General features: G+C 37.1%; 2 protein-coding genes across 2 annotated transcripts; one reads left to right on the top strand and one right to left on the bottom strand.

The window, feature by feature from the left end:
• Positions 1 to 1,268: 1,268 nt before the first annotated feature.
• On the top strand, positions 1,269 to 27,391 carry LOC138306050 (RNA guanine-N7 methyltransferase activating subunit-like). Its single transcript, XM_069246392.1, has 4 exons — positions 1,269 to 1,278; positions 24,591 to 24,829; positions 26,324 to 26,413; positions 26,986 to 27,391. Exons 2-4 carry the CDS (start codon positions 24,714 to 24,716, stop codon positions 27,158 to 27,160), a joined length of 381 nt encoding a protein of 126 aa, XP_069102493.1. The 5' UTR covers positions 1,269 to 1,278; positions 24,591 to 24,713; the 3' UTR covers positions 27,161 to 27,391.
• LOC138305841 (cyclin-H-like) lies at positions 15,768 to 23,040 on the bottom strand. The gene is made up of 7 exons (XM_069246105.1): positions 22,907 to 23,040; positions 22,616 to 22,756; positions 21,419 to 21,541; positions 21,003 to 21,076; positions 18,853 to 19,054; positions 16,578 to 16,688; positions 15,768 to 15,776 (listed from the first exon to the last, which is right to left on the bottom strand). Exons 2-7 carry the CDS (start codon positions 22,730 to 22,732, stop codon positions 15,768 to 15,770), a joined length of 636 nt encoding a protein of 211 aa, XP_069102206.1. The 5' UTR covers positions 22,733 to 22,756; positions 22,907 to 23,040.
• Positions 27,392 to 27,504: the final 113 nt, after the last annotated feature.

The raw sequence follows: 27,504 nt of genomic DNA, 5'->3' as shown, positions 1-27,504 counted from the left end.
AGAAAGAAAACTTTATTATTTTTACATTTAATATCATATACGAAAAGATAAACTTAAAAGGTTCTGGGATTACTAAACCGTCTAATTCCATTGCGTCCTTAAAGATGCTCCACCGGCGAGAGAGCACAAATTATATTCATCATTTGAATAATAATTGGTGTTTGATCGTGTATATAAGTCTAAAATACTAAATCGTCTTCTCCTGTTTTTAATAGTGAAAAAATACCATTTGTCAGCGATGGAACATCATTAAACAGAAAATTTTTTTGATACCTATGCTAACAATGTTTAAGAAATAAGCTGTTGATGATTTTCATTGTCAATGTTTTTACTCAGCAGATCGATCGCTGCGTGTAATGATAATATAATTAGCCACGTGCTTCCGTATCGTCAGTATCAAATATGCGACTTTACAGGAATGTATTGCTTTATGTATTTAAAATAACATTTAATGAACAGGCTGAAAACGTTGTACATTTCTGACGTAGCATGCACGTGTTAACATAACTATAAATATGACCGCGTGATAAATTTACATTTATTTCTTCTTCAGACGGAAAACTATTAATATAATTAGGGCATAAAGCATTAAAGCGAGACTTTAAGGCATGTCACAATGTGTGATGTACATTCCGACGTCATAGATTCTGCATAACTTAAATCGACCTACATTCCTAAACACTATTTTCCCATTAAGTTAACGTAAGAGATTGAGATAGCGATACTGTCTAATTCCCTGTTAATGTCGATGGCATCAAAAAGATTATTAAGTCACATTAGCAGATGTTATATATACTACAATAAACGTTCTAGTTTTATCGATATGGGCTAATTAAAAACACTCACATCCTTCGGCCATAAATAACTAAACTAAACGTCCCCATGTTATCGATACGGGTTAGATAAAAACACTCACATCCTTCGGTCATAAATAACTAAACTAAACGTCCCCATGTTATCGATACGGGTTAAATAAAAACACTCACATCTTTCGGGCATAAATAACTAAACTATTATAAATCTATGTCTGTAAAACATTGTATACTGTTCTATAAATAACTATAAAACAATACAGAGTCATGATATATAAAACGTGTAAATACTTCTGATTGATTACATTACGTCTATGTACGTCTGATATGATTACATTACGTCTATGTACCTCTGATATGATTACATTACGTCTATGTACCTCTGATATGATTACATTACGTCTATGTAGCATACCTTTTGTGTTTACAAAATATTTCATTTAAATGCTCCACCTCCGACGAATGATATTTCCTCTCTATCAAAAACACGAACAGATGAATTTGTATCTTCATTAGTTACAAAATGTACTTACTTTACACCATTGCAGCCATTGAAAAGTTTGAGTTTCTTATTTTACTTCAAGATACAAATATTAAAAATAATTAATTGTGTACTGAAAAAAATACATGGCGCTATGCCCTTTATGGAATGAAGTACTGGTTGCGCATGCTCCAAAAGCAATATAAATGATGTTTTACTATTTTTTGTATTAAGAAGACATATATATACACAATTTAACACCAATTATTGTTCAAATGGTGAGAATCTTTTATGCTCTGTCGGCGGTGGAGCATCTTTAAACAATGGCATTGAAGACAATTAAAATGACTTACATGTTAAGCTGCTAACAAATAAGTCGCGTATATGCAAGTTTATGTCACTTTTTTAAGTTTTCACATATTTGTGTTTTCCTTGATATACCACCCCAATTTATAAAATGTAAAAACAAAAATACATTTGTGAAAAGTAAAGAATTCGAAGATACAAAGCAATTCCTTTTCATGCGTTTGGCATTTAAATGGTGGAATTGAAGTCACTGAAAATACCTTTGATATTATGTTAAGTTTTCACATATTATTCTGTTGTCCCTTGTTCATCAACCCAGTTTGTAAAATACGAAGAAAAAAAAGATAATTTCATTCTGCTGGTATTTCAGTGGTCGAACAATTAATGACAATTCAACTGTCTTTGGCATTTAACCCCAAACATTTAAGTATATGCGAGATTAAGCCACTTTTTTCAAGCCTTCACATACATGTATTGGACTCATGCAATTTGTCTCTAACAAACTAATAGAATTTGTAAAGAGTAATATTTTTCAGATTTACTTAAAAAATATTTTAGTTATATTGACTTTTATATAATTATGATTGATGTCCACCTAAATAAAAAGCATTAGAAACCTTTTTATCAAAGATGCTTCACCGCTGACAGAGCATAAACGATACTCATCATTTGAACAATAACTGATAACTGATGATGTTTTATATCGAATATGTATGTATCTAATTAGCACAAAAACACACATAAAATAATTTGTTTTGCTTTTGGTGCATGCGCAATCGGTACTTCATACCATATTAGGTCACTGTGCCATGGAGGTTTTTTTCGGGACGCAATTAATGATTTTTAATGTTTTATAAAACAAGAAGTAAAATAAGAAGCTCAGACTTTCGACGGTGGTAATGGTGTAAAGTAAGAAACTTTTGTGACAGAAGAAAACTGCTAATTTGTATGGTCCTGTTTTTGAAAGAAAAAAATACCATTCGTCAGCGGTGTAGCATCTTTAAATGTTACAGTGTATATAGATTTTTTTTTTTTTTACATTTTGGCACGCTACACTGCCTCCCTCCCAGTGAATCCAGCTACCCTGCTGTCTCATACTCACTGCCTTCACCTGTCTAGCCTCCTCATCTATCGCTCTAATCTCTGCCCTGGCCACGTCACTGCGTGTCTACTGGTTCCCACTTCCTCATTTTGGCCTTTTAATGGTTCCCATGCCAAGACCTCCTGGTGCTAGTGTTGCAACGATATCATTCTGCTTCTTTCAAGACCTGCTTGGCAGCCCTTCCTTCCTGTCCATGTAGCGACACTCGCTTCTCTGACCTTGTCGTCCACACTAGTACTGTGCCGAGACAGCAAGACTTGCACTTTTGTTACCTCGAACTCCCACGTCACCGACATCACTAGAAGTTGGAGTTTAGTTCTTGAGCTGAACAAGCTACCACTTATCATTTTTTTTCAATTGCGCTCTACTGCTCTGGATGGTACTTCGTTGACGAGGAATGGCCATTGGAGTCTAGGTACTACGACGTTCTGATATATCCAGGCCTTGGATTTCCCAGGAAGGCCACTTTTCTCAGCTGCCTTCATTTAATTTTGCCCCTCCTTCCTCATTTCTACCACTTTGAGAATCATTCTACAGATCTTCTACAGGACATACCTTTCTATGGTGCAATCGGGTTGCCCGCCCTGTCTGTCTGTAGACACAACTTTGTCCGGCGAACTCCTCCTAAACTACTTGACAGATTTTGATAAAATTTGGAACACAGAACCGTAACATAAAGGAGAGTTAAGTAAACTATATAAAGTTGTACAATGTCCCCTATTAATGGATTATTACTTAATTTGTGCAGCGGTGGGTATTAGTCGTCCACTCTGGCGACAGTTCTAGTTGATAACTTCCTCAACATCGACAGGTTTTGGCTGTTGTCATCAAATACATCTGCTGGCTCTTCTTCTTTAACCTTCGTATTCTCTGCCAGATCGTTACTTATTCATCAAGGATTTCTCGATATTTGAATTTAACCATCAAAAGTTTGAAAATTTGTGACATATCTGAGGCCCAAAAAGGGCACAAACCATACATAGTCCTTTGTATTTGAAGTTCATATTAGTCTGAGTGTTTTGATTATCGAGAAGAGGTTTTTAAAGGATAACAAAAAATGTTGTACAACTGCATAACTTTGCAAGAGTTCCCAGAGGGATCTTCACACCCTTCAAAGGAATGATTGACAATGGAAAGAGTGATCCTTTCTCTGCTTTTCAATCTTTGACTACATACTACTAATGGAATTTGAGAAAAATCCCTTCAGTACTTTCTGATATATATATATAGCAGTAACAAACTTCAATTATCAAAAGCAAAGATGGCTAACTATTGGCCGTCTTGTTGACCGATCGGACCCTTCTATTCAGTAATTTCTGAGAAATATCGGTAACAAACTTCAATTATCAAAATCCAAGCGGGCAACCTGTTCGCCATCGGTTCACAATTCGTTACAAATACAGTATGCACAATTAGGGCCCTAGAAGCTTGCATGTGAAATCTGAGACAGATCCCTTCAGCACTTTCTGAGAAATAGCGGTAACAAAAATTGTTAACAGACGGAAGGACAAACAGACGAGGGACCACGGACGAGAGGCGATTTGAATAGCCTGCCATCTGATAATGGTGAGCTAAAATTTCACCTGATTTATAATCTGGTGTGCCAAAAACAATAAAACTTTCATCATTCATTTTATTTTTTAATCAAAACATAACATATACATTTTGTGATACAAATATATCACACCATCAAAAATTGAACACAATGTGAATTCAACAGAGAATATTGGTAACGTTTCTCATAAAAAAAAAAAGAAAAAAAAATATTTGCGATCTCTTGACATTTAACTACTCCTGATAGTTATACATTATGTGTATGACAAAGGGATGATATCGAACTGTCAAAATCCCACAGATTTTCCAGTCTCAAATTTGAATCCTAGAAAATACAAAATCCAACTGTCAAAATTTCAAAATATATTCACCTTGACGACCCTATTCCTCTTCATTAGCACCCGGTATGCCTACACCTAACTTGCAGAGTAAACATTGTATTATGACAATACAAATCTACGCTCTATATCTAAAAAAGTATTTTTCCAAAAAAAAAAAAAAATATATGTGACCGACCGAAGTGGCATCTATATTTTTCCTTCTCATTACATCAACACTTCCATGTCACTTTAAGCACTACTGTCATCTAAGCTGAAATTTAATCAGTTAGATATTGCTCTAATTAGTGGGGATGAGGAAGCGGGGTGTGGGGTGTGGGGTGGGGGGAGGGGGGTGGGTTTGGGGAGTGTGGATGCATGGGGGAGAGGGGTGGGTTTGGGGAGTGTGGATGCATGGGGGAGAGGGTGGGTTTGGGGAGTGTGGAATGCATGGGGGAGAGGGTGGGAATTGTGGGTATATGGGGGGGGCAAGAGTGGGGAGAATAGTTTGAGGGAATCAGGACTTTTAATACTACCACAAAATAAGAGGAGGGACATATATATGAGGGAAGGAATGATTATAGCAAATGTATCACTTATCTTCCTCAGGTCCTGGACTAAATGTGATCTCTGTGGAATTGGGAAACTTACATGGTGTACAGATACTAGTTCAATTCCCCCACAAGCAATTTTTTTAGACAATTCCCATTCCCAAATCCAAATAAAAACATCTACACAGAAAAAGAATAATTCAATTACCCACCTTGAGGAGGTTTTTTTTTTTTTTTATCCGAGTACACTTCCTTGGCGACTATTTCCTCTTTGTATATAACAGAATTATCTCCCTTACAGATCAATATCTATTGTCACATTATTATTTTGCGATAGAAAGTCACATCGGTTTCTCCCAAAAGTATTGAAGTTATGCTCGCAAAGACATATATGACATTACAAACAATATCTACCTGCAAGGGGAGATAATTCTGTATTACGGAAAGACAAAACAAATGAAGTTTTGCAGTCACCACAATACACAGGGAAATTTGCTTCATTTGAATTTCTTTATGTGAAACTCACATGAAATTTAACAGGAGAGATCTGGCTCAGATCGATGATACGGTTCGGGTCTACTGAGACAAACATGGGTGGGGTGTGTTGTGTTGTGGGCGGGAAGATTGAATAAGCACTTATTGAATCAAATACTATAGATATACAGTAAAACAACGGTTGTAACAAACCTCTGGGGTGAGCAACAAATATTCGGTATAAGCGTAGTTCGTTTATACAAATATTACAGCCATCTTATAGAAACCTTGTTATTTACTATGAATTGTTGGGTAGTGGTGTTCGGTTATAAAACATGTTTTTACTGTATACAAGTTCTTATTTAATGTCCTATAGTCACATTTCACTTCTGTCCTGTTTTCACATTTCGCTAAACAAATGTAATTCTCTATTCACAGATTGAAAACATTATTGATTAGATGTATGATTTTAGATTTCAATATTCAAGGTTGAAATCTTTTGAACATATGCGTTGATTTAATCTCTCTCTCTTCAAAGGTTTGAAATCTTTGAAAAGGTGCGTTGATTTCCTCTCTCTGTTCAAAGGTTGAAATCTTTGAAAGGTGCGTTGATTTCTCTCTCTGTTCAAAGGTTGAAATCTTTGAAAGGTGCATTGATTTCTCTCTCTTCAAAGGTTGAAAATCTTTTGAAAGGTGCGTTGATTTCTCTCTCTTCAATGAAGTGAGTTGAAATCTTTTGAATAGATACGCTGATTTCTCTCTCTTTAAAGATTGAAATCTTTTGAAAGGGTGCGTTGATTTCTCTCTCTTCAAAGGTTGAAATCTTTTGATATGCTGATTTCTCTCACTTTAAAGGTTGAAATCTTTTGATATGCTGATTCTCTCTCTTCAAAGGTCTTTTGATATGGATTTCACAGGTCAGGGTAACCTAACAACTCTTTATCTCTTCGTTTCTCCTCCTATTAAAACAAAGCACAGTCACTGATTCAATTTCAATATATATAATCTGTTTTGTAAATGTCATCAAAAAAACTATGACAATTTATCTTTCATGAGTTTTACATTTTGATTTTTCAATGACCAGTATGTATCCAAATCAATTTCTTACTCTAAAAAGGAATAGCAGATATGTTTAAAATTACTTATCTCTCCAATTCCGCTATGCATACATATACTGCATATCAACTTTCTTTCATGTGGGATTTATTTTCGCGAATTTCACAATCAAGTTAAATTCACGAAAGTTAGTCTCTGTGAAATAATATATCACACCATTCTTGCACTACTAAATTCAAAGATATATCCATTCAATTTTAAATCCACGAAAAACTGAATTTCCGAGAAAAGAAAATGTTTTCAAAAGGAAATCGCGAAATTTAGAAAAACCGCGAAAGAAACTTGGTTTACTGTAATAGTGAAGAATTTGACCAAAATGTTTAAAAATAAAAATGGGGGTGCTAAAAAGTCCACAATCTGAAAATATAAAATTTCACAAAATTATTGCACATGAATCAATTTGCAAATCAATCAAATCGAGAAGCTTTCAGTTTCTTCAAACTTTTCTGTTTGTTTGTTTTCAATTCCATGGTTATTAAAATTGCGGCCTCAAAAAGAGGGATGTGTTTTTTTCACTGATAAAAATAGTAATTTGACCAATTATCTATACTCCATTGTTTGTGATTCATTTTGTCAAAATAGGACTTTAATGTGAATGCTGACCCCGCTACACCCAGAGGGAAAACAGCACCTTAAGATGTGATCTCGACTTCTTTGACTTTTGTTGAGCCTGAGACAATACATTAATTAATGCTTTACAATGAATATCTTTTGAGACACAAATAAAGTTTATTTATTTTTAAAGAAATGTGGTTTTTTATATGTAAACAATATATGTAAATTAACAATTTTCTTCTAAGGAGGGTAAATCAACTAGTGTTTACATATCAGATTACATCATCATATTACTTATATAGACTTTTACATCTATATATCACCCCATGGTTACATACCTCAATTTTCCGGCGTCACGTTTTAGATTGTTTGTTGTTCCTCATCGTCAATCCAAACATCTCTTGAAGCTTTCGCTTTGTTACCTGAAAAATGCGAGGTATTTACTACATCAAGATCTTGGTAAATGAAAGGGTTTTATAAATTTGGTTTCATGGTTTTGGGATTTTAGCTTGTGTGAGAAAGATTACTTCCACTAAAAAAATGTTAACAAAGGGCAAAAATGCTTAAAAGCTAAAAGGCAATTAACTCTATATAATTTATCCTACTAAAAAGGGCACTTTTAACTCTGTGTTAAATATAGTTACAAAGGGGTTATTATAATCACATTAACTCTTTGTGTAATATATATTCATACTACAAAGGGCACTTAAACTCTGTGTTACATATCATACTACAAAGGGCACTTAATCTATGCTGATGTTATATATCATACTACAAAGGGCACTTAACTCTGTGTTATATATCATACTACAAATGGGCACTCTGAGGTTAACTCTGTGTTATATATCTTACTACAAAGGGCACTTCACTCTGGATAAATACCTTTTACACTGTATTACTATTAAAAAGTTGAGATTTCTTTTTCTATAAATATGAAGTTAAAAATTGCTGCTGAAGTATAGTAATTTTACCAATTTTTTTGAAACATTGGAACACTATGATCCACTCACCTATTTGGTAACAACTCTCACTGGTCACTGTCCTAGGGTTGTTGTCTTATGGTTACGACACCTTCATACAGTTTTTTCTGAACACGTCCAACTAATTCTCGCTCTCCAATGGCTTTTGTGACTTCACCATTTACTTGATACCTGATTATAAGCAACAATCTTCATATTTAAATAAATAATTATTTTTTCTTTGTTTTCATATCGACTAAAACAAGGTTGTATCATCAGCATGGTACCACAAGCTTTCATGTTTCAAAGGTCAAAAATATATTTTCGTATCTCATACCACTGAAGTATGAGTCTATGAACAATAAATCTGCATTAACCCTTGAAAGGTGTTCAGAAACGCCCGGCGGCTATGACCTGGGCAGCAAAAACCCTGACAAATGAAAGTTAGTTACACAAGATTGTAACTGATGACGGCACTCACAACAAATTGTCCCTAGAAACGTTCCGTTCCGTTCCAGTGTATTCCGGACTATTTGAATAATGTAAAAATAATAGGGATAGAGATTACCCGGACCTGAAACGGCATCCGGATTAACGTGGGACCCACTGTACTTCTAGACGTATGTAAACCTCTTTTTTCTTATACACAAAGAAAAAAAATCTGGAAAAGGCACAAAAACCTTTATTGTGATGTCACAATAGAAACGTTGCGTTGTGTATTGATTTGTAAAAATCCAATCAGATTCAATTGCATGCAATATATTACATTGATGTCACCTATTCTTAATTTCACTTATCTAAATTTTCACCTGTTAAAGAAGAATAAAATTTGTTTTGCAAAACTTTTGTGTCGAATCTGCTACAAGGATTCACAGAGTTTGCAGAACAAAATATCTATATCATAGATTTGAAATATATGGGACAACTGTACATTGATTTTACTATGTACAAAGTTTGCAACATAGACTTTTACTGTTTGATTTGGTAAATTGTCCTTCTCAATTTCGGACTGGTGTATGCTCCTTATCAGCAGCGTTTTCTGTCGCTTAACTGGTGGAAACAGGAAAATGATCTCAAGATCTGTGTCAGTATATTACACAGTGCGAGGACAAGGACCCATTACACTCTGGTTTCTATCACTCCTTGGGATCCACATAAAAACACGACGACCCCCGTAACATTATTATTACAACACCATGCTACCTCAATCTACTTTACCCCCAACTATGCTGGATTCATGCCTCCAAATGCTTTTAACATCACACATTCTATAAACACAATACTTCATAACTAACCCCCTACCTGTCCTAAAACCATCCCACAAAATGTACATGCACAATTTCTACACCTTTCCTTATGCCAGACACGATAGATACCCCTCCAGCCGTGCCTAATCCCCAACCCCCCCCTCCCCCCCTTCCTCAGTTCAAGAGCATCTCCTTTTCCTTTGTTTTTGACACATTTTTCTCACTCCCTCAGCACCCCTTCCCCTTATCCTGATACCCCTACAGTTTGTCCAGCACACATGCCTGACCACCTTCCATTGCCCTTGTCCACTTCATTGCCCCCCTCCACCCTTAAAACCCCTCCCTTGCCCCATCACTGCCCTCCACTTAACCCCCCCCTCTGCCCGACATCCCACCCTTGACACCCACTCCTCCCATCTGATTCCACTACCTGTCCATGTTCTTGCCTATCTGTGATGCACTTGTCAAAAATAGCAGCCAGAGCGATCATGTGGAGATTATACAGTACAAAAGTATTTAAATCTAAATCTATAACCACCACAATTATAACAAGAAAAGAAAAACCTATACGACTTCACAAAAATATGTTGTAATAAAGTACATTCAATACTAATGCCTTGGGCAGCGTTCTATGTACCAAATTTGTGTCAAATCTGTCAATGTAGTTTAGGAGATATTTCTTGACCAAAGTTGTGTCTATAGGACTAGACAGATGAAACAGACGGTACGGACAGACAGATAGGACAGACAGATTAGACAGACGGACAGTGAGGACACACACCAATTCACCCCCATCCCCCTTAAGTTTGTTGTGGGGTAGGATTTAATAAGACTACTCTTTCACTAGTCTTAAATGGACAAGTTTCAAAACAGTCTGGGGATAGATAGTGAGCATTTATGGGACAATTATGGTACAAAGATTGAATACAGTAGAGTACAAAACAGGACATGAGATTTCCATACAGGGCACTGAGGGCAGTGATTGATAAGGTTCTACTTAGGGCAGTGATTGATAAAGTTCTACTGAGGGCAGTGATTGATAAAGTTCTACTGAGGACAGTGATTGTTAAGGTTCTACTGAGGGCAGTGATTGATAAGGTTCTACTGAGGGCAGTGATTGGTAAGGTTTTACTGAGGGCAGTGATTGATAAGGTTCTGCTGTGGGCAGTAAATTGATAAGGGTATCTACTGAGGAGGCAGTAGATTGATAAGGTTCTACTGAGGCAGTGATAGGGTTATACTGAGGGCACAGTAAGGTTCTACTGAGGGCAGTGATTGATAAGGTTCTACTGAGGGCAGTGATTGATAAGGTTCTACTGAGGGCAGTGATTGATAAGGTTCTACTGAGGGCAGTGATTGATAAGGTTCTACTGAGGGCAGTGATTGATAAGGTTCTACTGAGGGCAGTGATTGATAAGGTTCTACTGAGGGCAGTGATTGATAAGGTTCTACTGAGGGCAGTGATTGATAAGGTTTATAACTGAGAAGGCATGTGATTGGTAAGGTTCTACTGTGGAGTGAAAGATAGGGTTCGATTGATAAGGTGATTGCTACTGCAGGGGCAGTGATTGATAAGGTTCTTTCTAATGTTCTGTAGTAAGGGCAGTGATTGATAAGGTTCTACCTCGAGGGGCAGTGATTGATAAGGTTCTACTGAGGGCAGTGATTGATAAGGGTTCTTTCAACTGAGGGCAAGTGATTGGTAAGGTTCTACTGAGGGCAGTGATTGATAAGATATGTAGGTTCTAACTGAGGGCAGTGATTGATAAGGTTCTACTGAGGGCAGTGATTGATAAGGTTCTACTGAGGGCAGTGATTGGTAAGGTTCTACTGAGGGCAGTGGGCATTTTTTTTGTTCATACTGGTTCTATATGACTTGGCAGTGTATTGAATAGGTTTCTACTGAGGGCAGTGATTGATAAGGTTCTAATGAGGGGGACAGTGATTGATAAGGTTCTTAATTCTACTGAGTGCAGTGATTGGTAAGGTTCTACTGAGGGCAGTTGATTGGTAAGGTTCCTACTGAGGGCAGTGATTATGATAATGTTCTACTGAGGGCAGTGATTGATATATGGTTCTACTGAGGGCGGTGATTGATAATGTTCTACTGTGGCACGTAGTGATTGATTGGGTTATTTGGAGGGCACGTGATGTATATGGTGTTTAGATATGAGGGCAGTGTTGATATGGTTATACTGAGAGCAGTGATTGATGTAAGGTTTTACTGAGGGCAGTGATTGGTTAGAGTTCTACTGAGGGCTGCGATTGGTATAGGTTCTAATGGAGAGACATGTACATTGGTAAAGTTCTACTGAGGGCAGTGATTGATAAATTGGTTATAATGGGGCGCAGTAAATCTGTAGAGTTCTACTGAGGGCAGTGATTTGATATAATATTCTACTGTGGGCAGTAATATGATTAAGGTTATACTGTGGGCTGTGTTTGATAACTGGTTTCTACTGTGAGGAGGTTGATTGATAAGGGTTCTACTGAGGGCAGTGATTGATTGGGTTCTCAATGAGGGCAGTAATTGTTAGAGTTCTACTGGGAGGGCAGTGCATTGATTAAGGTTCTACTGAGGGCGCTCAGTGATTGTTAAGGTTTATAATAAGGGGCAGTAATTGTTAAGGTTCTACTGAGGGCTGTGATTGATAAGGTTCTACTGAGGGCAAGTGATTGGTAAGGTGTTACGGAGGACAGTGATTGGTAGAGTATCTTACTGAGGGGCATTGATTGGTAAGGTTCTACTGAGGGCAGTGAGTGATAGGGTCTACTGGTGGGCAGTGATTAGGTTAAGGCTTCTACTGCAAGGGCAGTGATTGGTATGGTTCCACTGAGGAACAGTGATTGATAAGGTTCTACTGAGGGCAGTGATTGATGTAGGTTATACTGAGGGCAGTGATTGAAGAAGGTTCTACTGGGGGGGGCAGGGACAGTGATTGATAAGGTTCTACTGAGGGCAGTGAATGGATAAGGTTATACTGAGGGAATGTGACTTGATATGGTCTTCTGAGGGCAGTGATTGATGTAAGGTTCTACTGAGGGCAGTGATTGGAAGATTCTATCTGAGTGCAGTGATTGATAAGGTTCTACTGTGGGGCAGTAAATTGACTAAGGTTCTACCTCAGGGGCAGTGATTGATAAGGTTTACTGAGGGCAGTGATGATAGAGTTCTACTGAGGGCAGTGATTGTTAGAGTTCTTCTGAGGGCAGTGGATTGATAGAGTTCTACTGATGGCAGTGATTGATAGAGTTCTAATGAGGCAGTGATTGATATAGGTTCTAACTGTGGACAGTGATTTGATTAAGGTTATACTGAGGACAGTGAATTGATAAGTTATAATGAGGGCAGTGATTGATAGGGTTCTATGAGGGCAGTGATTGATAGAGTTCATACTGAGGCAGTGATTGATAGGGTTCTACTGAGGGTCAGTAGTGAACAAATTCTACTGAGGGCAGTGATTGATAAGTTCTACTGAGTCAGTGATTGATAAGGTTCTACTGAGTCAGTGATTGGTAAGGTTCTACTGAGTCAGTGATTGGTAAGGTTCTACTGAGGACAGTGATTGATAAGGTTCTACTGAGGGCAGTGATTGATAAGGTTCTACTGAGGGCAGTGATTGATAAGGTTCTACTGAGGGCAGTGATTGATAAGGTTCTACTGAGGGCAGTGATTGATAAGGTTCTACTGAGGGCAGTGATTGATAAGGTTCTACTGAGGGCAGTGATTGATAAGGTTCTACTGAGGGCAGTGATTGATAAGGTTCTACTGAGGGCAGTGATTGATAAGGTTCTACTGAGGGCAGTGATTGATAAGGTTCTACTGAGGGCAGTGATTGATAAGGTTCTACTGAGGGCAGTGATTGATAAGGTTCTACTGAGGGCAGTGATTGATAAGGTTCTACTGAGGGCAGTGATTGGTAAGGTTCTTTGAGGGCAGTGATTGACTTAGGTTATATAGAGAGAAGTTCATTGGTAAATGTTTCTAGCTGTAGGCAGTGATTGATAAAGTTACTACTGAGGGACAGTGACATGGTAAAGGTTCTACTGAGGGCAGTGATTGGTAAGGTTCCCACTGAGAACAGTGATTGATAGGTTCTTTCTGAGGTTAGGGATAGATGTAAGTTCTACAGAGGGCTCAAGTGATTGATAAGGTTCTACTGAGGGGCAGTGATTGATGATAAGGTTCTCTGACGGTCAGTGATGATAGAGGTTCTTACTGAGGGCTGTGATTGATAAAATTCTCGACTGAGGGCAGTGATTGATAAGCGTTTCTACTATGGGCTAGTGATTGATAAGGTTCTTACTGAGGGCACGTGATTGATAAGGTTCTACTGAGGGCAGTGATTGGTAAGGTTTCTAGCTGAGGACAGTGATTGATAATGAATCTACTGAGGGCAGTGATTGGTAAGGTTCTACTGAGGGCACAGTGATTGACTTAGGGTTCTACTGAGGGCAGTGATTGGTTAGGTTTCTAAATGAGCGGCAGTGACTTAGGTAAGGTTCTACTGAGAACTAGTGATTGATAAGGTACTACTGATGGGCATTGATTGAATGTAAGGTTCTACTGAGGGCCAGTGATTGGATTAGGTTCTACTGAGGACAGTGATTGATAAGGTTCTATCTGAGGGCCTGTGATGGATTAAGTTCTACTGAGGGCACAGTGATTGATACAGGGTCCTACTGAGGGCCAGTGAATTGATGTAAGTTCTACTGAGCGGCAGGGATTGGTAAGGTTCTACTAAGTGCAGTGATTGATAAGGCTTGTACTGAGGGCAAGCTAAATTGATAAGGTTCTACTCGAGGGCAGTCGATTGATAAGGTTCTCACTGAGGGACAGTGATTGATAGAGTTGCTACTGAGGGGCAGTGATTCGCCATAGAGTTCTACTGGAGAGCAGTGATTGATAGAGTTCTACTGATGGCAGTGATTGATATGAGTTCTACTGAGGGCAGTGATTGATAAGGTTCTCACTGAGGGCAATGATTGATAACGGTTATACTGAGGCAGAACAATGATTGATAAGGTTGTACTGAGGGCAGTGATTGATAAGGTTCTACTGAGGCAGTTGATTGATAGTGTTATACTGAGGGCCGGATTGATATGAGTTCTATACTGAGGGCAGTGATTGAAAAGGGTTCTACTGAGGGCAGTGATTGACTAAGGTTTACTGAGTCTAGTGATTTGATATGGTTATACTGCAGATGCTGAAGATTGGTAAGGTTCTATGAGGGCTGTGATAGTATGGTTATACTGAGGGCAGTGATTGAAGAGGTCTACTTGAGGGCAGAGATTGATAGGGTACTACTGAGGGCAGTGATGGTTAAGGTTCACTGAGGTCAGTGATTGATAAGGTTCTACTGAGGGCAGTGATTGATAAGAGTTCTACTGAGGTCAGTGATTGATAAGTTCTACTGAGGCTGTGATAGATAGGTTCTACTCGAGGGGCAATGTTGATCAGGTTATAATGATGGTCTGTGATTGATAGGTTCTATGTAGGACAGTGGATTGATAGGAGTTCTACTACTGAAGGGCAGTGATTGTTAGGTTATACTGAGGTCAGTGTTTGATAAGGCTTCTACTGAGGGCAGTGATTGGGAAGATTCTACTGAGGACGTGATTGATAAGGTATCTACTGAGGGCAGTGATGTATAAGGTTTTACCTGATGACAGAGATTGATAAGGTTCTACTGAGGGCAGCGATTGTTAAAGTTCTACTTGAGGGCAGTGATTGATAAGGTTCTACTTGAGGGCAGTGATTGCGATAAGGTTCTACTGAGGGCAGTGATTGATAAGGTTCTACTGAGGCTGTGATTGATAAGGTTCTATCTGAGGGCAATGAGTGATAAGGTTCTACACTGAGGGCAGAGATTGATAAGGTTCTACTGAGGGCAGTGACTATGATTAAGGTTTACTGAGGTCAGTGATTGATATAAGTTCTACTGAGGGCTGTAATTGATAAAGTTCTAAGTAATATCCTATAGCGTGTCATTGTATTTAAGTTACATGTGATGGTGAAAATTTCAGAACAGACATCCGTAGTAGCCTCAGCTTTGTCCTACATAAAGCCTCACAAGCATAGCTTTCGTAACCTACTCTGGGTCCTCGATCAGCGTACAACCGACGCGTCTCGTCCAAAGACAACATCTATCACTCTGCATGAGTCATAGTGCTGAATCATGCGCTGTCGGCATAATCACACCACACCTGACAAACCAAGTCACTGACCAATGAATATCTCTCTCATACCTACGGGCGTCGAGTAATGCTTGGCTGGTCTCATATAATACACATCATGTCGTCTGGGAAAAAAAAAACAACAAACAACGTGTTTTCATGGCTACCCAATGTAATACAGCCATGTTCGACGTTTCGATTTGTCAACAAAAATTAATTATTTTTTACTCAGAAAAATTCTATTGTAGAAATTAGGCTAGTGCTAGTAATCAAAGCATCCAAACTCAAACTGGATTTTTTTGTTGAAAAATCACATCATTATTCCATGCCTAGTAGCATGTGACTTGCAGATTCTGCTTTCTTGTCTATCTTATTTCAACACATGGGCTGGATTTTCAGTTGTATATTAGGCAATACAAACATCATAGAGTCAGAGTGAAAAATTAGCCTTTTATAGTGCGGATATGGATGGTCGGGATATATTACTCTCTAGTATGACAATAATTCTCGTGCCAAGCCTCAGGTGTTCCATCTTTTTGGTGACCGGGAGGTTTAAATATACCTATCCCTTCAATAGCCATTCCACACATAATATAATATTATATATAGTTTGACAGACGTCGCTTATAATCCGTCACCTTGACTTATTGTATTTAACACACACAACTTTCATCAAGGATATTGGTTCATCTTTCTCTTCATACATACTGTCGTGAAAGCAAACATAGCACAGATAATCATCTATTTTCTTCTTCTACTGAGGGCAGAGATTGATAAGGTTCTACTGAGGGCAGTGATTGATAAGGTTCTACTGAGGGCAGTGATTGATAAGGTTCTACTGAGGGCAGTGATTGATAAAGTTCTACTGAGGGCAGTAATTGATAAAGTTCTAAGTAATATCTATAGGTTCCATTGTATAAAGTTACCTGTGATGGTGAAAATATCAGACAGGCATCCGTATTAGCCACAGCTTTGTCCACAAAAGCCTCAGCATAGGCTCGTAACCTCTCTGGGTCCTCGATCAGCGTACAACGACTCTTTTAAGAAAAAATCAAGCATCTTATGTAAGAGCTGAATCATGCCTGTCTGCATAATCCACCTCACTGACCATCCAAGTACTGACAATGATTTCCTCTCATACCTACGGGTGTAATGCTGGCTGGTCTCATATAATACAATCATGTCGTCTGAAGCTGTATTACATGGCTACCCATGCAATACAGCCATGTGACGTTACGTTGTCAACAAAATTAATATTTTCTCAGTACATTTTTTTTTAAATTAGGCTAGTGCTAGTATCAAAGATTCAAACAACAGGTTTTTTGTTGAAAATCACACAATATTCATGCATAGAGATTTGACTTGCAGTTGCGGCTTTCTTCAAATTTATTTCACAATGGCTGGATTTCAGTTGTAAAATAGCAATAAAACATCAAAGTCAGAGAGAAAATTAGCCTTTTATATGCGGATATGGAGGAATCGGATATTCTACTCTCTAGATCACAGAATTCTCGCCAAGCCTCAGGTGTTACAACATTTTGTGACCTGGAGGTAAAATATCCCTATCCTTCATAGCCACATACATATATATATATATATGACAGAGTCTTATAATCTTCACCTTGACTTAATGTATTAACACAAAAACTTTCATCAATGATATTGGTTCATCTTTCTTTAACATACTGTCTTGAAAGCAAAAATTGACAGAAAATAATCTATTTTCAATAACAATGACCTTCCCACTTGACCTTTTGACCCCAAATTCAATCCCTACCTGTATTACATCATAAGTTACCATTGTATGAAGTTTAATTAAAATCCATCATAGTTATCATCAGGGAACAAAAACCTGGACAGATAAACTGACGTATACTGATGGACAGACAGACAGACAAGGTATGTATAACATTCTAAAAAAATTCCTTCTTTTTTTTCTTTTTTTTTTTAAATTTTCCGTGTCTGTTTCAGTGATGTTCCACTTTGAATTTTAAAAACAGAATTACTGGAACTATCTGTAATGGTGCTTATATATTTACCACTGCAGTTAAATGACATATACTCTCATTCTGGTTTTAATTGGCCTATAAATCTCTTCCTGTGCAACAAAGCAGTGTCTAGCTTCAGGTGAAAACAAAGTAAATAACCACTGATTGAATGTCTTTCAGTTGGCATTCATACTGGCTATTTCTTTAACTGAAAGACGTTCAATGCTTACATTTACATTTGATAACAATTTTATGATGAAATCCCAAGAAATTTGGCGTCTATTTTATCATTCAGACATTGCGAAAGTTGAAAAAAATGGCCGGACATTAGGACCGGCAAGGAGTGTAAGTAAGACTGACTGACCAAACATTAATATGAATTTTTGAAGTAAACATAACCTCCTGCTTTAATTATCCAGACAGCTGTTTTCATGATTATGCAGTTTATGTTTTTGCCTGGTTCGACACTTGCATAATACTTAAGAGATGCCATTTCTACCGACTTCCTGTACTCAATAATTGCTAGACGATCGGTCCTGACCGGATTTTGAAATAGGCGGTCAGAGTCAAATTTTGCCGGACATGTCCATCAGACTGGCAAATTTCACGATGTCTGATCATCGTCAAAGATGGAACAGCCATTTGAACAGCGCTAGCCATCTTTCAATGATCGCTGACAAGAAATTGTAACGTCACAATGATTATGACGTCATAATAAGCGGATGGCAGTTCAAAGACTGATGAATGCCAACTGCACTTGGTTAAAGTTACATAGTGGGACTGCAATGAAAATGTAAATATAAGCAAATGGTTGCAGGAAAAACTGAATGCACAGTTAGTATCTTACAACACAATGTTTATTTTGGTGCTCTCGCCATCTTGGCTTTCCTAATTAGTCTCGAACCAAATAAAATAAATCTTGTACAGTAAAATATTAATTATGTATTCCGGGACAAAGAAGTAATTCCAACCGTGGGGACAAAAAAATGTTAATTTTTAGAGGAGATCTGCCCTTTATCAAGACACACAAAAAGATTACATGATGCAGACAGTACTAGACAATAAAAGTAGACAAATATCTAACAGCACAATGGAGCGTATGTGGCAGCCGAAGGCCGGATCAATCAAAATGTAGCCATCATGTTAGGCAGAACCCTACAATATGAGCGATAACTGGGAAGCGTGCCACGTGTGTACTCCCTAATACAGTTACCTTAATGTCTATGAGGAGGCCCTCCAGGGGTCTGTATGGGTTATGGATTGTTAAATGGTAATGTAGTTTTGACATCAGCAGTAGTTCAAAGGTCAGGATAATATTTGAGAATTTCTCCCGGTCCCCTTTCAGGTTTCCCACAAATTGGCCAATGGAGACGTTGAACTCCTCTACTTTACACGCTAGGTATACACATGTCAGCCTGCAAATACAGAATAAATTGTTAAAGGGACAATTCATTTTCAGAGTACATTAAAATTTATCATTTTATCAGAAACAAACCAGTCCTAATGAAAGTCATTTTAATTGGTTTTACTGTGATATGCCAGAAAACCTGCTGAAAACCATTGTCTGCAAACATATTAATGTTATGAAGTGTTTGCTTTAATACCAAAGGACTAGATATGATAATGGCTCTTTTTGGCCCCTAAATCTACCAAATTTCAAATTAAATATTTATAAATTAAGTTGCTACGTTTGAAATATTGAATATACCCATGATAAAAACTTAATGATATTTTTGTTGACAGAAAATATGTTTTTTGCTATATAACCATGGTAACTTTGAATAAATTATGCAAATTTGAAAATTTGGTCAATTTTGTCATATTTTTTGACAGTTTTTTCTTTTAAAAACAATAGAGCACAACCTAGAACAAACTTTATATTTTAAGGGAATTAGCAGACACATAGAATACATCATTTTAAGAAATATAAAGTTTGTTCTAGAATGCGCTCTATGTTAACTAGATGAAAAACTGCATAAAAAAAGGCCAATTTTGGTGAAATTTTCACATTTTGCATAATTTATGTATAATAAAAATGGTTGCCATGGCAACTAGAAATGTTAAATTACCTAATAGCACTTTCAAATATTTCAGGTATGTATTTAATATTTGAAATGCAAGATTCACATCTTGAAATAACAGACTTTGAAAAATAGTGGATTTGGGGGCCACAAAAGACCCTTACCATACCTAGTCCTTTGTAAAATAATTATACTTGTCAACTGTAATTAAGTAATTCATTACATATTTACATACATGTTTGAAATTAAAATCTGAGAAAGACTGAAGAGATGTATAATTATAACTCATTCACCCCTGAAAGTTCATAATGAACTGTTCCATACTTTGAATTAGAAGAGTCCAAATGTATCTAGAGGGGGTGAAGGACTTAATAATGGATCTATGATACAGAACTTTTCCACAACACTTGTTATCAATAGAAAAAAATCAATGGATTTCTTAGTTCTAATAGTTAGATTGCTTATTCTAGTTCCAAAGGAAACGCACCATTAATTTAAAACGTTTTCACCTAGCTACATACATGATATCCTTTTAATTTTCTGTGATACAAAAGTAGAATACAATGATATAAATACAATCTCCTGTGTCTGGTATCCCCGAGCTATATACATGTTATCCTTTTAATTTTCTGTGATACAATAGTAGAATACAACGATATAAATACAATCTCCCATGTCTGGTATCCCCGAGCTACATACATGATATCCTTTTGATTTTCTGTGATACAATAGTAGAATACAATGATATAAAACATAATCTCCTATGTCTGGTACCCCCCGAGCTACATACATGATATCCTTCGGATAATAGTCCATGACTGAGGTGGAGGCGTAGAATACAATGATATAAATACAATCTCCTATGTCTGGTACCCCCGAGCTACATACATGATATCCTTTTAATTTTCTGTGATACAAAAATAGAATACAACGATATAAATACAATCTCCCATGTCTGGTATCCCCGAGCTACATACATGATATCCTTTTAATTTTCTGTGATACAATAGTAGAATACAACGATATAAATACAATCTCCCATGTCTGGTATCCCCGAGCTACATACATGATATCCTTTTGATTTTCTGTGATACAATAGTAGAATACAATGATATAAACATAATCTCCTATGTCTGGTACCCCCGAGCTACATACATGATATCCTTCGGATAATAGTCCATGACTGAGGTGGAGGCGTAGAATACAATGATATAAATACAATCTCCTGTGTCTGGTACCCCCGAGCTACATACATGATATCCTTTTAATTTTCTGTGATACAAAAATAGAATACAACGATATAAATACAATCTCCTATGTCTGGTATCTCCGAGCTACATACATGATATCCTTTGGATAGTAGTCCATGACTGAGGTGGAGGCGTAGAATCGTTTGAAATAACAGAGTGCTGTCCCCTGAAACAAAAATTAATTAAAACCAAATGAAGTGGCTGGACAGTTAAATGAACAAATCTTAAAGTGTAGTGTAGACAACTTCATAGAGAATTAGAGAGTATTGCTGCAAGATATTATAAATATGGTAGCTACATGATAGCTGATGTGTACATCCATGAATAGCTATTAGCTTTATCATCATCATCATCATCATCATCATCATCATCATCACCATCAACATCATCATCCTCACCATCATCATCCTCATCGCCTTCATCATCATCTTCATCATCGATTTTCAACAATTTTATTATAGATATATTTAAAATTAACATAACAATTCAATCATTAAATTGTACTCACCAGGACACATTTAGGCATGGGGGGCTGGAATATGTTACAGAACTCTTTCAGGACATGTTCTGTTTGTCGGCAGATCAATCTCTCCTCTTCAGGAGTAAGGAAATGCTTTAATTTCTGTTCTTCCTAAAAACCAACTTTGCAGTTAATTAACCTATTTTTGTACTAATGACACTTGATTTTATTGTGCAGGTACATTTTTATGATATGCCAATCAATCAACATCAATATATCAATGATATGCGCGTGCCAATATTGGTTATTTGACGTAATCAACAGATACAGATACAGGTATACTTGCATGTAGATCTAAAACTTTCTGGTGTCCATATTAATTTTAAGCAATCCTTCTTCCTCACATTTAAAAATAACCAAAAGATTTTTTCCGATGAAGCATCAACATGAAGTACAAAAGAAAAATTTGAATACTCAACAATAATGTAATTTTCTTAAAGATGCTCCACTGCTGACAGAGCATAAATGATATTCATTTGAAGAATAATTGGTGTTAAATCGTGTGCAGCTGGATTGAACTGGGTCGATCATCAGTGACCTGCAGGTAGCTCAGTCGGTAGAGCACTCGGCTAGTGTTCTGAGGGTCTAGGGTTCGAATTCCGGTCTGGCCGCTGCATGTTCTCCTCTCCTATTACATTATTGGTGCCCAACTAAATAATCCACGATGGTGGTGTTTGGAAGGGTCTTGTATGTCTTCGAGGGCGAAGACTTCCAGAAAGGAGGGAAGAGTGTAGCGGGATTGGACTGGATTGATCATCGGTGACCAGGTGGCTCAGTCGGTAGAGCACTCGGCTAGTGTTCGGAGGGTCCCGGGTTCGAATCCCAGTCTGGCCGCTACATTTTTCCTCTCATGTTACAGACACATACATGTATGTCTAATTAACACAAACAATAATATAAAATTATTTGTTTCGCCTTTGTTGCATGCGCAATCAGTACTTCATTCCATATAGGATATAGTGACACAGAATTTTTTAGGGATGCAATTAATTATTTTTCATATTTTGAACTTCAAGTAAAATTAGAAGCTCAAACTTTTCAATGGTGGTAATGGTGTAAAGTAAGTAACTTTTGTAACTGAAGAAAAATACTAAATCGTCTGCTCTTGTTTTTGATAGTGAAAAAATACCATTTGTCAGCGGTGGAGCATCTTTAATATTTGAACATGATGTAATTATCACTGACCGTCATTTGTCTGCCGTGGGTCTGTATAAACTTGTTGTTAGCCTCGCTGCGAGTAGAAGCCAGCTCAGTCTCACCACTAAATGTCCAGTACTTCCTCTGTGTACTGGTCGAAAACATCGTGACGATATTCTCCTACTGACTTGATTCCTCGACTCTGTAACATAAAAACACTGAATCAGCTGACAGGCTGGTCGTGTTGTCACTGTTGATCTCGTCGACAGCAAAACTTATTTGTTATTTTCTCTTTGTTTGCAAATAGATGTCGGTAAAATTAAACAATTAAAAGCTTACCTTCAGAATAGCATTTCCTGCTGGATCTTTTTTATCACGTGGAGTCGTTTATCAACTGCTAGTTACATTCGGATTGCTCCCCCGCTCTCGCTCGCACATTTTGGCCCGGAAGCAGCTGGTGTTAAATTAAAACACGAAACGAAAATCCGGATATAACTCTTAGTCATTCGAGTGTTTGAATAGAATGTCGTGATTGATAAAGCATGCAATTGACATTGATTCACACCCCCGATGGAGACGAATGGTAAGGAACCGGTGTTTTGTTATCTTTAATACGTTATTTATTTCAGTCTTTATGTGCTTTTTTTATTTCCAATATTCTCTCATTCTGATTCATGTTCTTTCTCCTCTACAATTAACTCTGTATCTTGCAACATCAAACTCTTTGCTGATGACTGACATGAGCATGTACAGCAACTCGCATGCATCTCCACAGGCTTCTTCTTCTTCTTCTTCTTCTTCTTCTTTCTTCTATATCAAAACGCCTTCCATCAATGATGACGATTGTGTATTCTGGTTTGAAATGAAATATAGGGATGGGTTATTATGTTTTTTTTTTTTTTAACCAGAAGCAGATGCCTTTGCACTTCAATTTCAACAGAAACATTTTATATCATACTGTACAGTAAGCATGTTACAGTATATGTTTCTGATTTCAACAAATTTTGTCTCATTAAAAAATATGAAAAGGGATCAAACAACAGGCTAAGCCTATATAGGTTCTCTGTGAAACTCCTGTACTGATCATCTGATATTTACTGTAGACTGATAGATACAAGGACACATAATACCTAAATCTCAACCCGAGACTCTTTAACCATCCTTCCATGATTAAATAATTGGTGATAAAGTTAAAAACTCGGCGTCTACAGCTAGAATAACCATCCCTACTAACATCCAGGTATGTGTCAAAGCCGTGTTTGATCGGAATAGTTTTTGACACGACATAATCGATGGTCAAAGGTCATGTACCATCAGATTTGATTTTCCACACCTTATTTAGAGGGACCTTGCAGTAGCGGAAAAGTCACTCAGAAGGTGATATCTTTTCCGCTACAACAGTAGCTTTAAATCAATACCTACCCGAAAGTGCAGAACAGATAACACTCTGTAATATGCAAATTCGGAATATTACCGCTTGGCACTCTTTTTAGCTCACCTGCCTGAGCCAAGAGCGCTCCGTGAGCTTATAATAGCAGTGTTGCGTCTTCCATCCGTCTGACATCCGCTGGCTCCTTTTCACCAACAACTACATGTATATCACTGCTTGGCACTCTTTTTAGCTCGCCTGCCTGCCATTTAAAACTTGAAGACTGAAGAGTGCTGAAATGTTGCTTATAGCATGCTGGGATGAAGGACTACAAAAATTGTTCAATAATTACCTTGATCTTTATTCAAGGTCACAGGGGTCAAAAAGGTTAAAGTATTAAAATGATTTTATTTTAACATAGTGATACAGTCGCCTTCTGGCTTAATTACGCTAGAGAGAATTTCTCTTTAGTTCAGTTGGTAGAGCGACTGACCAGTAAGTCCAGAGTCGCCGTTCAAGCGTGACTGGCAGCACACATAACTCTCGCCCTGTTACATTTGGTGTCATAGACCACTCATTTGAACAATAAAGTGGCAAGGCTCATCATTTATTACATTGATTTTATAAAAATTACATTCATTTTCCTTCCTCAGAAATCAAAGCATTGCAGTTTCACTACATATGATAAATTGATAGTTAAGGATCCTTGATTGTTGGAGTGCATCAAAGACCTGGTCAACCGAAGACAGACAGAGTTATCTATAATTACCAGGCCCGATGACTGAAGAGGGCGCCACTGATGATGTTGTCACTACTGGGTCTCCGGAGGATGAGGAGGTGGTGAAGATGTATGAAGAGATGTTCGCAGACCGATACTCCCCTAGTGATGACAGGTATATTTCTTACATTTATTTAGGCCAAATAAGAAAATATACTTGTTTCCGGTAACACATCCATTTAAAAATGAAGGGTCAGTGGGAAGGGATTTTTTTTTAATTTTTTTTGAAAATAGTTCTTCATTCATCTCAGTTTCTTGTAGTGAAAAAGTGAAACCAATTTTACTCATGCAACCTTGTTTAAACCAGAGAGTATTACTTGTGTCTTAAATTTACAGAATTTGTACCAAAATTCCTGATTCTGTGCAAAAGCAAAAGAAATAAGGTTGTTATATTTGTTTGCTTGAGGGCAAAACTTATAAAAAAAATTTGAGTAGGCACTGATTTTATAGGGTCGGTCGTTTACCGAAAACACAAATATTTTTTTGTATGGCCTTACAAATTAAAAATATATATCTATATTTCTATAAGGGATATACAAAAAAAAATATGTAATTAAAATATACAGTCAAAACTGCTCTAAAAACACCTCTATGTAAAGGACACATGTACCTGTGTATAAAAGACAGACATCAACTCCATTTGGTGCAAGTTTCTATATAATTGACCTCTGTATAAAGGACACCTGTCTATAAAGGACACCTGTCTATAAAGACATAATGCTAATTGTAGTCCCTTAAATAGACATCTAGTTCGACTGTATGTTAATGTAGTAAATATGTATTCTGTGGGAGATTCTGACAGGGATCTCGTGTAACCATGAAAACTGGAAAAAAAAAATTGGAAAATTGAAATGAAAAATCAGGATAAGGAAAACCTTGAGAAACAAGGAAATACCTTGATAAGCCTCAAATTACTGTATTGACCCAATAAGCGCCAATGAAATCCCCTTTTTGAGGCCTCAATTTCAATTGTCCATAAAAAGACCTTGAGATTTGCAATATTTCGTCTTATTAGCGCCTTTTCAATTTTTTTTTTTCAATTTTTCAAGCGCTGGGTTTTTGGGTCAAATACGGTACTAGCTTTGATTTATTAAACTGTGTTCAATCAGCAACTCTTATTTGTTAAACTTTTAAGCATGAGAGGCATAGAGGCAGCAACACAAATAAACCAGTGTTTATAAAAAGTTTATTCATTATTTAGTTTCATAATGAATGCAGTTTTATGTTGGAATAGGTCCAGTCAGCATTATTCAAGTTGCATTACTCTTAAAAAAATAGCACACTCGTATCTTGTGAAAGGTGTCTGAAAGTTTGAAAATATTACCTAAATTTCACTTATTGTCCTTGAAAAAACCTTGAATTCTGGTCCTAAAAAATAGTGGGAAGCCTGACTGGGCCCGGAGCTTTATCCAAAATTATATACAGATTATTTCATTATACCTTTATAATTCTTTATTCAATTATTGACTTTAAATTATTCACACAATTGAAAATGTTTCAGAGCCAAGTGAATCACAATATCTATATCCAGCCATTCTTTCCATTATTACATATCTTATTATCTGTCTTTGTCTTGTGGATTGATGTTATGAATTTATCGATTCCACAGTTACCAGGATTTGCTTCAGTCTACGAAGCCACCACCACCATGTGTGAAAAACTGGTTCCCGAAACAGAATCGAAACTTTGACCGTAACAGGTTTGTAATTTTACTCTGCATGTCATATGGAATAGAAATATGAATAGATCTGACATTCTTATCTGCTTGCTGGTATTGCATCAGCAGGCTTTTTCTATATAGGGTATCTCAGGGGCTGGTATTCGGCCCTATTGATTCTCAATGGGATTTAATAGGCTAGAATTTTCTAAATTTCATTTACTCGTTTTAGGGGTATATATTTAACCTAATGAAGTTAGACCATGAAAACCGTTTATTAATATTGGCGGAACAGCCATTTTGACAGTGATCACTTGACATCTCCACGTCAATATTAATGACGTCTTAATTAGGTCACGTTTTGGATGTCGGTCATATCGCCATAGACTTCACTTGGCCTTGATGGGTTTCTATAGTAATTGTGACAAACAGATGTAGATATTACCAAATAGACCATTTACCAATGAATGAAAAACAATGCAAATAAAGGACATCAGACTATGATAAAGTCTCTAGAATAAGGATCTACAATATGAAATATACTCTATATCATGATAGAGTTATCCCCCTTTGCTCAGCATTTTATCACTTCCTCTGACATTTTCTATTTACAGAGGCAGGGGTGGGAGAGGTTATCAACAGCGTGGTAACTATGGAAACAGGAACTATGGTAACCAGTCACATGGTGGCTATGACAACGACAGACGATATCAAGGTCATAGAGACCAAGGTCAAGGTCACTGGGGTCACGGCCACCAGAGACATGACAGACGATATCAGCCATACTGAACACTAGTCATACATGTAGAAGTTTTCGTGGTGCGACACATGTTTTTATGATATTAGAATTTTAAGTCAACATATGTTTGTGAAAATGTTGCCTTGACAAGATGCAAGCTATGGAATTCATTGTCCTTTCAGTCTGTTCCATTTATGTAGTGAGGAGAAAATTCATTAATTAAAAAGTTCATAAAAATCACACATTTCAAATAAATATCAACTTCGTCATTTCTTCCAGAATGTTTGTACGGTTAGTTTATCATCAATAGAGGAAGGCTGCAAGAGCAGTTGCCTAGCTTTGTTATTCCATCAACAATATTTGCTGTTTTTGTCACGTGTTTATCAATTGACGT

This window comes from Argopecten irradians, chromosome 13 (assembly GCF_041381155.1).
Source record: "Argopecten irradians isolate NY chromosome 13, Ai_NY, whole genome shotgun sequence".
NCBI lineage: Eukaryota > Metazoa > Mollusca > Bivalvia > Pectinida > Pectinidae > Argopecten > Argopecten irradians.
The sequence above is the reverse complement of the archived record's forward strand: the minus strand, read 5'-3'. Positions and strand labels throughout refer to the sequence as shown.